Source organism: Watersipora subatra, chromosome 10, assembly GCF_963576615.1.
Source record: "Watersipora subatra chromosome 10, tzWatSuba1.1, whole genome shotgun sequence".
In the NCBI taxonomy this organism is placed as follows: domain Eukaryota; kingdom Metazoa; phylum Bryozoa; class Gymnolaemata; order Cheilostomatida; family Watersiporidae; genus Watersipora; species Watersipora subatra.
In genome coordinates, this window is record NC_088717.1 from 36,618,431 (window position 1) to 36,634,270 (window position 15,840).

Consider the following 15,840-nt stretch of genomic DNA (forward strand, 5'->3'; position numbering starts at 1 on the left):
TTGAGCTATATTACAATTTTGGGCTATACCACAAAACATTTGGGCTATATCACAACATCTTTGGGCTATACGCAAGTGAGATGAAATGCTTTCAAATTATGGGTATGAAAAATTTCAAAAAACTGTCTACAATAGTTACCTCATCAAGGAAATGAATGAATAAGAACTTTTGGCAAAGAAGGTTAAAAGGTACACACTATAACACAAATCCATTTCTTGAAGAGTTAATAATGATAAAAGAAGTGATATTGCTACAAACCTGTCTCTGAGCTCAGAGAATGTGTCAACGATGATACCAAAGATGATGTTCAATCCAATGGTGGTGATGATGATGAAGAATGTGAAGTCGAGTGCAAATTTGCCCATGTGCCATTCATAGTTTTTGAATGATATATCGCTTTCCCAAAATACCTGACACGAAACAAGATTTGAGATCAACCTATTATTACCCATTCTCATAAACATACTAGTGAATGCAAAAGAACTGGTTGCAAACTTTCCTGTAAAGTTTTTTTAGTCGAGAGCATGCATGGAACAACTAACATGATATGGAAAAACAGTAAGTGATAACCTCGCTAAAAACGCAGCACATGGCATGTGACACAAGAAGAGAAAAGCTACCAGAAACACACAATTATCATGAGATTGGAGAAAGTCTGATGAGTGAAGACTAGCAATCACATCACTTTGGCAGGAAAGCATTGCGCAAGGAGTCGAGGAATTCAAATGAGGAGTTTACTAACTGGTCGACTTAATGTCACAAACCGTGAGCCATAGAAAAATGACAGTTTGTTGTACATATTTGTCAACAAATAATTTACCCATTAGTACAATACATAAAATACTTTCTTTAGTTAATGAATAATTGGCATTACCTCGATATGATTTACCGATCATATGACCAAAGACAGTAGATTCGTTTACAGGCAGTAATTAGCCAATGACCAAACTATAGACCATTTTAATCATAATTTAATTTTAATAAATTAATTTAATAAACATGTGATCACTCTAGTGCTGGGCACTACAGTGATCTAATAAAACTCGTTGAACTCACGGGTTTATCTTCTCTCGAGTAATAGAAATTTTGAGCATTCCGATCTTGGTTCGGGTTTTGACTTGCGAGTTCGGGTTTTGGTACACAGATCCGTCGAGAAGGGTGAACAAAAACTCGGTTTATTACGACCTGCGCTCTGAGCAGGGCGTAATAGCTTGCCTGTTAACCCTACGAGCACGAATATCGGTCGATAAAAAAATAGTAAAAAATAATAAATAAATTGAATAGAATTATAATTGCATTGTAGATTTTAAGATATGCCTGATGTTTGGAAATTTTAGTCATAAAAGCCGCATCAATACCTGAAAAACTCGTTGGCCATGAAGTACTTGTGCCAAACACTACCAGATACTCAAAAAACTCGAACGAAAGGGGGCGGTTTAAACCCGTTGGCCAAGAGGTACTCGTGCCCAGCACTAAATCACTCCGTTCTTAAGCCAGCTCATCTCTTGACACCGACTTTACGGCTAGCCAATCAGATTGGGCAAGAAAAGAGCTCTTACATACTGCGCTGCAAGATCTCGTGGGGTCAAGCACTGGCCCTAAGTTTTCATGCAAAGAAAAGTTAGCCAAAACTGCAATACTTACTGAGTTACTAAACATCTGTCAACACATACATCTACAATGTATGTATGCATCAAAAAGCTTAGCGTTTATTATATGATGTGCGCAATGATTTTAAAATTATAAACTATACTTCTATATAAGTCTTTTGCAATAAGCTCTAATATAAGTAACCTTTTTGTATATTTTATATAAGATCAACATATGAATTTCATTACACGGAATTAATAGCCACTCATGAAAGTAGTTACAAAGGTAACGTTGTAAAAGGTGTTTTTATGTAATCACTTGATGGTGGAGATTATATTGCTAAGTTATCATACAGCCATGGCAGAGTGGTGCACCCTCATATGGTGCTGCAATGCTATCATGGAAACAGCTGCATCACTCTTATTCTGTGATAATTCAGCGGCACTGTTTGGAAGAAAAACGTTTATGCAATGCGCCATCTTTGTGTCATGGAAGCGGCTTTAGCAACCAATGGCGCGGCACTTGTGCGTGCATAGGTCTTGCTTTCCTTTGCTTCATATACAAATTTTTGTTATTGAAACGCTCCAATTGATCTGTTTTACTTGAAACTTTTTAAAGATGCAGCCTTGACATAAGCGTCGCACAACCATTGCTACTATAGCGCCCTATAGAAACATGATTTGCTTGTCCTACTTCATAGCTGTATGAAATCGTAGTCCTACTTCATAGCTGTATGAAATCGTAGTGTATGATTAATGGTATTGCATATGTTTGTCATTTTAGCTGCAGCCGAGCTATAGTTCTGCAACGTTTCATTTTATCACCTAAAAGGTATTTTTATTTGAAATTTATTAAAACTTACATTAAGGCATTTGCACAAAAATAAGACTTTGTGATAGCGCAAAGAACTAAAAGAATTTTACAGAACTTACCTCTAGTGTACTCAGTATAATGCCTCGATGCACAATGGTGACGAAGCATTCGTACATGTTGGTACAATACATTCCGATGTCCTGGTCATGCAGATCTCTGAAGAGAGCGAAGCAGATCAGGGCGTAGATATATAGGAATACGAGACCAAGGATGAACACCCAGAGCAGCGACTGACCTGTGAAATCATATAAACCAATTTTACAGACTTTCACAAACTTAACCCTTTTGCAGGGGAAACGACCAGAATGTCGTTTATCGGTTGCATGGGGAAACGACATTTATGTCTATTTCGGTAGACGTTTATAAAGCTGTCGCCTAGTAGCGTTAAACAAAGGATATGAACACTAGTAAGTTTTAAATATCATCAACAAGATATCGGTCAATGAGTTAAAATATAAAACGATTATCTGAGAGGCATTGCTTTGTGCTAAAAGCTAAACAAATCGCGCCTCCTTGGAAAAGAATAAAAATTGGAAAAACCAGTCAACATCGGCTCGGCTTTCTAAACGGTAAAATAAAAGATTACTTGATCCTGCGATCGTTAGTGATTTTTTGTCTGATCAGAATAAAAATAATTTAAATGATAGAAGTGATGTAAACTTTTTTGGTCTTTTAATATACTTGTAACATACAGAGAAAACGATCGTTATGGTGGCTCGCACGGCTACGGTATAGCGTTTAACTCTACCGAAAAAAAATGCTTCCAAGCATTTTATACAGGGACAATTGCTCATGGTTGTATTTTTTTTGAGTAGTACATATGTGAATGAATGTATATGTACAAAAATTTATGTTCATAGAAATAAGTTTAAGATTTGAGCTATGCATGTTCATAAAATATCAATTTTATTGTATTTTCGAAAATAAATTACATGAGTTTCGGTTGTTTTTGGGGGCTTATACCTAGTCAAAGGGTTAACTCATACTTCGATAGCAGCGTATTGAAGTATGAGTTAAGTATCTGTTTCACGCTCTGTATGTACAATTTGACTGACATCGATAATCATCAACAAAATAATGTTTTTTATTACTATTTTTATTATTATTATTAATCCCCAAAGAAAGAAAACGAAACAAATGAAAATACAGAAATCAGGAATTGTTAAGTGAATTGAGTAAAAGTTTTGTGAAAGTTGGTAATAATCTAACAGCATTGCGAGGGAGTAGGAATTTTGAAAAGAAGGTTGTATATTATGCCACAAGTTGACATGAGATTGCTTGCCATGAGTTCAACTTTAAAAACAAGAAACAGAGAAAAAATACCTTATGCAACTCCAAAAGGTTAAAATATTTGTAATTTATAAAATGCATACCAACACGTTCCAATAGCTTCAGGAGTTAATGAATAGAGTTAATTTATGGTTATTTTAAAGGGTTTGAGAAATATTTGAATTCTTTATATACCATGTTTTTTAAGTTGTCATTTAGATACCAAGTCATTCATCCGAGTTGTCGTTAAGCGAGCCCATTGTGCAGTGATCTAAATCCATGCTAATATATACGTGGTATTGCTTTCTTAATATGTAGCGACCTAATTTTTAGTTTGCCAATCAGCTATAGTATGTTGTTTTGCTCATACGCAATATTTAACTTGAATGTTACATATCCACTTTTGTATGGCTACATTCACACAAAGCTTATCTTTTGAGAGATCTGAGAAGATGTTTCCTATATGTTCTTACCATTTCTTGTTATAGCCATCATGACTCTCTTGAGGAGCTGGTTGTTGTTAGTTATATGTAAGAGATGGAATGCAAAAAAGTAGCCATAGTAGACGGTCCCAAGAATAGAGAAAGTCAGGAAAAGCTGAAAAAAAAGGAACAGCCGATGACTCATGAATTGTAGCCGGTTCAACAGTTTCTACTTCTTTTATTATTTCGAAGTATGTCAAACAGAACTTTCAATGCTTCTATTAATTGTTTTATATGTCATATAACACAATTTTACCACGATTGTATATCGAGCTGATGCAAATGTTCAAAATGAGCTGAATAGGAAAGTGAACTTTATTCGAGCAAAAAAGTTACATTATTAAAGTCTTGAAATTACCAAGTAGTAAAGAGTCTTGGAAGAGAAGAATTGTACTTGCAGATGAGATTCAGGTTCATCATCTTCATCTCTCTCTGTCTCCTCCTTCTTACTCGGTCTGCGTTGACAATGGACAAGTAGTTATTATTACATTCTCAGCTAAGCATTGAAATTCCTTTAAAACCAATTTTGACGAAATAGTTTTACACCATGGTTCAAACGTTGAGTGATACAATTATAAATGCATCACTGTTACTGTTACTGCCTTCTCTATGCATACAATCAATACTTCAGCATATATCTATGTATTTATGTATATAAACCTTTGTTTATATTTTATGTTCTGTCGGTTCTTGTGTAAAGTTATAGCTATTAAAAGCTAGCAATAAAAAATCTACTTGGTGGTGGGATTGAACTTTCAATCTCCAGATCTGCTGACAGTATTTAATCAATACACTACATTGTCTAACCAGATATACTATAAATAAATTGTGAATATATTCATTCCAATCTTTCATAGCTTTATGCTTCACCTAACATCACGCTAAAATTGTTGGCCAGAAAAAAAGGCTGAAACTCACATGGGCAGCAAGATTATTGCAATCAATAAAGAGCTGTAGTAGGTACTGAATCCGACACAGTATGAATTAAACAAGAATAAGCAAATAAGCACAGTACACAGAAATAAACACAGTACACAGAAATAAACGCAGTACATAGAAATAAACACAGTACACAGAAATAAACGCAGTACACAGAAATAAACGCAGTACACAGAAATAAACGCAGTACACAGAAATGAACACAGTACACAGAAATAAACACAGTACACAGAAATAAATGCAGTACACAGAAATGAACACAGTACACAGAAATAAACGCAGTACATAGAAATAAACACAGTACACAGAAATAAACGCAGTACACAGAAATGAACACAGTACACAGAAATAAACGCAGTACACAGAAATGAACACAGTACACAGAAATAAACGCAGTACACAGAAATAAACGCAGTACATAGAAATAAACACAGTACACAGAAATAAACACAGTACATAGAAATAAACACAGTACACAGAAATAAACGCAGTACACAGAAATGAACACAGTACACATAAATAAACGCAGTACATAGAAATAAACACAGTACACAGAAATAAACGCAGTACACAGAAATAAACGCAGTACACAGAAATAAACGCAGTACACAGAAATAAACGCAGTACATAGAAATAAACACAGTACACAGAAATAAACACAGTACATAGAAATAAACACAGTACACAGAAATGAACACAGTACACATAAATAAACGCAGTACACAGAAATAAACGCAGTACACAGAAAGAAACAAACACCTTTGCTTGAAAGTTAGAATGGTAAATGTTGAATATGTTGATTAAAAGTAAATTTTCTGTACAAAAATTTTTTTATTACTCGTGCAACGCTGGGCATTCACCTAGCATATATATATATATATATATATATATATATATATATATATATATATATATATATATATCTAAGATCTTGAGGCGAGTGCTCAAACTCCAAGGTATCTGGTAGGAGACCCGAGTTAGAGCAGAATTTACCACCCATACGGTGTATTCGGGGTGAGGAAACAATTATATATATATATATATATATATATATATATACTATACTGTCAGGGTAATAATTATTTAAAAGATAGTTACTTAGGTAAAGCTAGTAGAGCATGCTCAACATGAAGTATGGAGCTAAATTTATAATTAGTTTGAAGAATGTGTACTTAGTTGTTAGCTACTGTCAGTTTCAAAGATGTAGTATATCCTCACATCAGGATGGATTTTAAGACAAAACTTTATTAGCTCCATGCTTTCTGTTGAACTTTATTACCTTTATCATAAAATAATTCTTCACTTTTTAATTTGTGAACTATTTATATCAACCTTTACATTTATGTATGTATATATCTACTAGCAGAATGCCCGGAGTTGCACGGGTAACAAAGAACGGCTTACAAATAGTGGCAAACAATGTAGTTGCTATTGGATGAGTTTCTTTACCCAATGATTTTGAGTAACTTAAGCTAGTAACTTAAGCTAGCTTAAATCTTCACAACAAAAGGACCTGTGCTTATAATAGTGCCTATAATCGTTACGTTACGCGTCATGGTTTATGATGCAATCACGATCTTCAAGCGTGCTAGTAGTAACCAATAGTATTTTTGCAAGCACTTTAAGTGTGCATATTTTAACCAGTGTGATAAGTATGTGCACATATATTCTATAATATGGCACATAGGCCATGTGGTGTAATGGAAAGCACACCTTTCTGCAGAACTGGGGGTTTCCGAGTTCAGTTCCAGGACAAAGTGTTTTTTTATTCCTAAAACCTGATCGCTATAACTGGACACACAAATGACAGACAAACACATTTGTATATAAAGATATCTATAGATATCTATATGCTATATATAGGCCTACTCAAATGTTATACTTGAAGTTATACCTAATTGACAACATCATAGAGATTAAACTGGTAATTAGCGATTTACTTTAAAATTGTCTGTGTAGTGCCAATGCTTTTCTTTTTCCTGTTTTTTAATAGTTTCTAACACAAGCTCACAAGAAAACCTATCTGTAATTTTGATCAACTGCTTCAAGCGACACCTCAACTTGAAGCTGGTTATTTTAAGAGCACACTTAAAAGGTCTTGAGGTACTTGAAATGCAGTATTTAGTTCACTGTTTATCCTAGTATCGATTCTAAACTAGGATTTATACTCTTTTGATGGTATGTACAAAGTTTTAACTAATTATATTGTCTGTATACAGTCATTCAGCTTTCAAAATCAACTCAATCAATCAACTCAATCAATTCAATCAATTGTTTTAACAATTACTATAATAAGAGAGTCCATCTGTAGCCATTCTAAAGGTTTTAAAAAAACTTTTCCACGCAACTAACAAACCCAGATATTTGGATTAACAACCACGCATGCCAACCACTGCACCACTTGACCAACTTTACACATTCAAGAATAATTGTGCACATAGCTATTACACATGACAATTTCTCACGGAACTACCAGCACTTTAGTTACTATAGACATTGAAGCAAAGTTTGAAACACTTCGCTTATTTTAGTGGAAAACAATCTTAAAGCATGTTTTGAATGAGAAACTGGGACTTTGAAGGGCAACACTTTTTTTGTTTTTTTGTACAGGAACTATTCGCTCACCTGAAAAACTGTTTGATAGAAGTACGAGTCGGGAACTTTGGGTGGTTGCTGAGAAAGAAACTGATCACGATACACAAGGACAAAACATTGTGGATTCCTCCCAAAACGTAGGTGATCAGAGCCTCGAGTGTGATGCCACCAATCATAGGAGGGAACCCGTTCAGTTCTGAACGATAACGAGGTCTTGCCCTACAAACAAGGTAGCCATTATGTTTGCTCAAAACATAGCAAAAACAACAGTAGAGAATAAATAAAATAAATGTCATGTACAAAAGTATTAATTATAACGCCCAATAATTTTTCATTTACTTGAACTTTAGAACTCAATAAGCCCAATGTAGTCAACTTAAACAAGTTATATATAGTATAATTTTAATCTTAAAATTGTACTCTTTTCTGTGATGTCATTGAGTTGTTTGTGAGTTAGAATTTATTCCTCATAATTAAATAATACCCTCAGGCAATGAGATCTGCTCTAGATTAATGAAACATGAGTGATGAGTTAACTTCTTTAAAATTTTCTTAAATGATCGACATTTCTACTTCCCTAGCAGTACACATTCAGTTATTTTTGACAGTTTTATCAAAATAAGTCAAATAATCAAATTAGTTTTAACTTGTTTATCAAAACAGCATTTAGTCAAGAATATAACTATTCAACACCACTTAGCAACGTGACAGCTAGAGTATAGTTTGTACAAACTAGTAAATAAGAAGAGATAGAAAAGATTCTGAACACTAAAATGATACCAAGTTTTTGTAGTCTTGTGCTGTTTTTAAGACAAATTACAACTGGTTATATATATTTATGAAATACTAAATTATTGTAGGTGATCCTATAGTTGTCACATGACCGTATATGTGATTTCTTGCTTCCAGCTCATCAGCGATTATGTGAAAACTGGAGTTACAGAAATATTACAAGCTGTTATAATACAGAATCTCTAATGACAACTGTTGCAGGTACTTACGCAGTGAAGGTTGAGTTGTCATTGTACATATAGAGCATTTCTCCAGGTGCTTCAATTTCAGCTGGATCGATCCAAGTAGCCAATATTAAAACGGCAATCAGAAATGTGATCAGAATGATTGCCATGTCCAGCCAGAAACTACAATAACAATAATTTTATTGCAAAGTGCTTGTGTTTTAGTTGTAACTCTCCGTAAATAAGCTCTGGTTTATTGTCTATTACGCACGCTTATGACAAAACATGATGCGTTATTGAAAAGGTCTGAGGCTAATTGCGCAAGCATCTCAACCAGACTTGGACAAAGCCACAGGAAGTTAAAGCAGTACAAAATAAAATAAAGTGAATTGTTATTGCACAATGAAACTAGAGAGTGCTTATCTAAAAGTTTTTACAAGCAATGGTGAGACTTAGTAATATTCAACATACTCAAATTTCTTTCATATTGTTATTGGCGCACTCACCCGCTTTTAACAAAAAAACGCGACACTGGGTTGGCTAGAATTCTTTTTTGGTACTTAATGTCTTCCATGATAGCTTTAGACCAGTCCAGAAACTCCCTCAATTTGTTGGTGGGAGAAGACCTGTCCACCTCATAATTGAACCGGTCTTTGATTTCCTCTCGCAAAACAGTCTGCAAGCAGAGGTAAATAATTAAAACCAAGAAAGTAAGTTAACGATGGAGATATGTGCTTATGTTTGGTTCTTTCCATTTGTTCTATTTCTTCATGGAGAAGCTTATTGGGCCTACAACCAAGATGGCTGACAGAAGACATTTTTATAAATAAACTTCAACAGTTATTTGCGATCACTTCAACATACAAGTTTCCCAACTTGCAAAAGCTAAATTTGAGCACATATTTGACTTTACACCCAAACTAATTTCTGGCCTCCAACGTTCGGTGTTTCTTCAAACATTGTAGTTTCCTAAATGAATTGGAGGAAACCAAAAAAGCTAGAAAGAAAACAAAAACTTTTAAAATAATAAAGATTGTACAATTTAAGTTTACGTATATATTACCTAGTCACTGTTAGAGTATGCTATATAATTAGAATATTTCAATCTCGACTTCGATTTCCAAACCTACAAATTGCCGAACCTTTTAAATTATCAATACAAACCACTTTTTATTGATTATTATTAACTTATCTTTTGACATCTAATTTAAATTTTATATTTATATTCACATCTTAACTAACTTCAAACTTCTTTCTTTTTGGCAGCTCAGCAGTTAAAAATAAAAATTGCCAAAATTTGAAGCAAAATGTAAACCCTGACAAAAAGAAAAAATATACATAAATTAGCTTAACCTCTGCCTAGTTTAAACTAGCATAGAATTAAGCCATTTATTCTATAACTACTTTTACTTCCAAACCTACACTTCCATCAAAGTGTATCTAAATCAATGTTTCTACAAAAACCCTTTTTCGAATATAATTCAGTTTTTTCCTCTTTTGTTTTTTGTCCTTTTATGTAATGCATTAATTTATAGTTATATGCTATGTCTGAGTCCAGTGACAAGAGAACAAGTGTGTCAGAGTGTATCTGCTCACCCTGTCGCGAACATGGAAGTAAGTCTTTTGAAGCTGGTCGTCCTTCAGTACCTCTATAGACATGGTTCCACCATCGAAGAACTTCCATGCCGTCTCAAGAAATCCTGGTTTCTCTGTCCAACATGAGTCAACTCGCTTTCTCATGGCTAGAGACAAAATCATTTGCCTTTATTAGATTATAATAAAACTAAACTTATCTATCAAAGGAGGCAAGGCAGTATTGAAATGTTGAGAGATAACCGACCGGTTTTAAAAAGAAGGTATAGCTTTATTCATATTAGTACTCTGGCAGTCTAGTGCGCTGTGAGAGATCATCATGAGCAATACGTATACGAAGAATTATCCATAGAGTTGTTAGGGTTCTGAACTTCTGATCGGAGTCATTGTTTTTGAATCTGACAACCTGGGTTTGATTACCATGCGGGGCAAATCTTTTTATTGCTATTAACAATACTTCAGACAGACGGACAAACACTGCTCTTATAGACTACTACTGAATGCCCAGCGTTGCACGGGTAATAAAATAATTACCCAATGAATTTAACTAACTTACCTCGTAAGCCAATGAAGAAAAGCTTACCTTTACTAAAACGATTGCCGGCTTTGCGGCAGCATAATAATCGTTTCATTACATATAGCTGTCAACCATGCTAATTAATGACCCCAAATGGTTTAAACTAATTAATGACCCCAAATGCTTTGAACGAGAGATTAAAGAGAGTATTTTAATCGAGAGTATTTTAATTGATGTAATGAATATCATGACAACCATTCATCGCTACAGTCAGTTGAACAATTGTAGTGGTTTAATCGCTGTAATAAATATCATGACAACCATTCATCGCTACAGTCAGTTGAACAATTGTAGTGGTTTAATCGCTGTAATAAATATCATGACAACCATTCATCACTACAGTCAGTTGAACAATTGTAGTGGTTTAATCGCTGTAATAAATATCATGACAACCATTCATCGCTACAGTCAGTTGAACAATTGTAGCGGTTTAATCGCTGGTGTCCAGACTTGGACTTTTTATAATCAAATCTAGCGCTGTGTAGATTTTTCATTGCTAAATTTCAATCGCTATAACTTGACACAAGGTTAACAAACAAAAAGACAAACACTGAGATCTTTAAATATAGATTGGGGCAAGTGTTACATTGGTGGTCTAAGAAGCTGAATTTCAATTTTGAATCAGGTACAGTGCAATATTTTTGGCCACCCACCTACTGGGGCTTCGAACAGATGGATGGCTTTTATGTATTATAGTATTATTATACTATAATATAATACAGACGGACGGCTCTTATTATACTATAGATGAAGACAAGTAACCTGGCAGTTTTGTGCACTGTTAAAGATCGTCAAGTGAGTTGATAAAGTACTGAGAATAAGTATGTGCATAATTATTCAGCAGTGTTTATTGCGGCTGACTGGTGCAGATGTTACTGAGTCGGAGGATGAAGTCAAATGCTGTGAGTTCGAATCCTGTATGATGCAATCTTTTTTCACTCAAACCTGCCACGGTGCTGACCTGACTGACACGGTGTTTATCATAGCAAAAATTGTAATACAATACTTTCCAATCAAGGCAATGTTAGTATTAGGCTGCCATATACAACCAAATGTTTTTTACATTAATGGTTCATTAAAAAATTTTCAAGGTGAACAATCATGACACTCATCAAACCATACAGCCAAATGTTATTTGTACACCTCATCCACTCTGTAGATACACACCTGTCAGACACTGTCAAGTCGGTTTAACAAGCATTTCATTAGAAGAAACAAGCAGCCTACTGCAGAGTTAACCAATGATAAATATGACAGAATAGCTTAACACTGAAGCACTAGTATGTGAATGGGTTCAACATGCACATCCATATAATTTCAAACCAGCTAAATCATTTAATTATGCAGTCGATTATTTATTATACTGACCCTTCATGTCCGCTTCTGGCTCAATATCCTCATATCTTCTAAGGAGATGGTAGTAACCAAAAGCTACTTGAGTTATCTTCTCATAATGTTCCGAGTGCTTGCGCTGACACATCTGATCATAGAGCGAAAGCACCACGTCTTGTATGGTGTCTAAATCTAGCGTATCCATTACTTCCTGTAGTATCAATGGCTCGATTAGACGACAGCAAATGAGAGATCGACAGATTGGTGTAATCTACTGCTACGTAATGTTCGATACATTTGCCAGACACCCAGAGAGTTAAACATTGAAAGCTCGCAAGTAAAAACTCCAACTTTAACTAGTCTTGTCTGAACATCAAGTATTTAATTCCTACCAGAAAAACCGTAGATTATGACTAAAAAGCCATTAAATAAACTTTTTTAAAGTTATGCTAATCTGTACTTTGAGTATTAAAACTTAAAAAAAAAAACCTTTGACAGTCAATAAAAACACTGCTGATTTTTGAAAAAATCCATAAAATCAGGTGTCGCTTTACAATTAGATACATTTGAATGTTTTTCTGCTATTTATTAAATCACGGATGTATACAGCAGTTATACAAATAATTATGCAACAAAATGTTAGTGAGAATAAAGTTTTCAAAATAATTTATTTTGTGTCCGCTACGCTCATGTATTTTGCACAATATGAAGACAATGATAAAACAAGGAAACTTTTATGGTATTTTTAGTTAACATACACTAAAAATAACATTTACTATTTTATCTCCAACTTTGAATAACAATACAAAAGGCTAGTTATAAAATGTTTATTAAAACCTAAGTATAAAACGCTAAAAGCAGCTACTTCATTTAATTTCAAACTAGAGCCTTCATATTAGCTGGGTTAGCAAGGCATCTACAATGATGTGTGAGCATTGCATAGATGAGAGTTATGTTATCATTGTATCCCGTTACCATGATGACTACATACAGGGCTACATACATATACCTACTTTCTGTTGGTATTCACTTATTCTATCTGTCTACAAATTAGAGGCAGCAAAACAGCTATTAGCAAAATGATCACAAACAACTTATCACTATAGAGAAGCCACATGATGTCATCTCAGCCTGTCATACTATGTACGTAATACTTTAATATGTATACGGTTGCTCTATTGCTCATATCATACTGGTCGGTGTATTTACAACGTTGATATGCGAACAATACACTTCTTGTAAAATAAAATACAAAAAAAATTTTAACTTGATGAACGCTACACATTTTTTGGTATATTTTATACTTATTATCTGATATATGAGTCTGGAGTTTTCTCCTCCATGCCGTATACTTAACTTAATATACATAAATTTCTCACTTGATACACCCTACATTTTTAGATACATTTTACACTTATTATCTGATATATGCATCTGGAGTTTTCTGCTCTATGTAGTATTACTTCCCATGGTGATGCCGTACAACCCTCTTCAATACACACAATACTCACAAATATACAATCATCTTAGGAGTACATCACACTTTTTTTACGTATTATATTTTGACTGATGCACATTTATGTAGGTTTCAGTTATTACTAAACATACAAACCAGAACAAAATACATCAAGCCAAAGTACATGCTTTGACTTTTCAATCCATTGATAACAACAGAAACAATTTCTATGCACAGTAGTTAGCTACTAAATAAAAATATCACTAGAAGCTCAACTGGAACTGGTATTCAAGCATGCTGGTTAAGAAAAGTAATGCGTAGAACGTGCAATGACAACAAATTTACAAAAAGGTTTTCTCATGCTATGTTGAATCTAGTACCTGAACTGAGCATAGACGCAACCTGATAAATTCATGCCCTGGGACACTCTTCGGCTGCTATTCAAAACAACAGCATCAAATTGACAAAACTTTATACCAAATTAATGCCCTGGAACACTCTTCGACTGATATTCAAAACAACAGCAACAAGTTGACAACATTTTATATCCAATTTCTGTAAACGTTTTTTATTGAAGTACACTGGAATTGTGCTAAGAGGTGAAATGTGTGTTAACCCAAATCAGAAAGCGTTAAATTGTCTTTTCGGTAATAAGATAACTCTACTTCTTCCATTTGAAGGCATAAAAACGTAACTTGGTAGTTAGATTGTAAGCGCTTATTATAATCAGTATGGCTGCTGGAGGTATCCAAGATTTAGTTATGCTAAGGTTCCTCATTATAACACTCGCGTACAAAGAACAGTTCAAGGTTCAGATTTTTTACAAGAATCTAAGAGAAAAGACACAACGACTATAAACATGTAAAAAGTAGTTAAGTTAGCAATGTTCTATTGTTATACAACAATTTTAATAAAAGTTGAGCAAGCCATAATTTTAGACATTTGCAGCTTCAAATTACACAAAAAGAAATTTTTGGAAGGATTGGCACAAATGTTAACCGTAAACAGCTGGCACTCAGGAAAAGGATGCAGAACACCCACACGTATAATAAAATATTAGTGAGCATACCAACCTCTGATGTCACTAGTTTCTTCTGGCATGAAAAGAAAAAGAGCAAGATGAAGCCTCAATTCAAGATGGCGGATGGCATAAAGCCAAAACTAGAACATTTCAGCCATTACAACTTGTATAAAAATGGAAACAATATTGTTTTATAATCTTTTGCTTACCTTTTTTAAATTCTTGAAACATAATAATAATTATTATCTTATTCTATTTTAAAACCCATAGAACAATTATTATTATCATTATATTATTCTAATTATTGCTATTATTTTCCCTCTAAGGCATCCATATATTTACAATCAGGCAGCATATTGTTACTTACATACACATCTATGCATGTACCTTGTATTCAAGTAATCATATCTTACAGAATAAATAAAATAATCCGTCTTACCTTGCTAGAGTCTTTCGCACTTCTATTTTCCTCACACATGGCCTTGACAAGCTGTTGAATGCCAGATTGTAAATCGAGCACCTGCTCAAATTCACAGTTCTTGTACTGTTTGTTTCTGAGGATGTAGTTGACTTGGTCAATTACCTTGTTGTCAAACACAACGCTCTGGTTGAAGGGATTACCCTGTTGTACAAAGAACATAAATTATATGAGCGCATAGTCATGCTTAAAGAACATGGACAGTTAGACACTAGAAAAAATGAGGAAGATGGAAAACTGTTTAAAAACTGTGGTTAGTTGACAATTTCGCCTCCAGAACAGCTTTGCATGTTACTAGAAAAACACAAATTTTCATGTAGCGACAGTCAACTGATAAATACACTTTCTCTCAGCTGAAAAGCACTTACATGTAGATCTAAAAAAGTAACAAGAAAAAGTACATTTAATTTTATTGACGATTTTACAAATACTAGTGAATGTACTTAGAAAATTAACCAAAACTGTGTTTTTAAAGTACTTTAAAGTAAAGTCATGTTTGAATTCAACTGCTACATGAGAAAAAGTATAAACTTTGATTAGTAATCAAGCAATTAATAATAGACCCATTCAGTCTATGGTAATAAAAATGATTGATATCAACAGAGACCGACTTAATTTTAACAGGGCCATATTAACAATAGAAACTCAGTCACAACGCAGTCAAACAGAAATACTTAA

General features: G+C 34.0%; 1 protein-coding gene across 1 annotated transcript in view; it reads right to left on the reverse strand.

Moving 5' to 3' along the window:
• The window catches only part of LOC137406297 (inositol 1,4,5-trisphosphate-gated calcium channel ITPR3-like), a 134,780-nt gene that overhangs the window by 3,829 nt on the left and 115,111 nt on the right, over positions 1-15,840 (reverse strand). Inside the window, 11 exon segments of the mRNA XM_068092849.1 lie at positions 260-411; positions 2,524-2,699; positions 4,207-4,330; positions 4,574-4,670; positions 7,780-7,968; positions 8,751-8,888; positions 9,212-9,381; positions 10,302-10,447; positions 12,244-12,418; positions 13,221-13,250; positions 15,124-15,306. Coding sequence (XP_067948950.1) covers positions 260-411; positions 2,524-2,699; positions 4,207-4,330; positions 4,574-4,670; positions 7,780-7,968; positions 8,751-8,888; positions 9,212-9,381; positions 10,302-10,447; positions 12,244-12,418; positions 13,221-13,250; positions 15,124-15,306 — 1,580 coding nt within the window.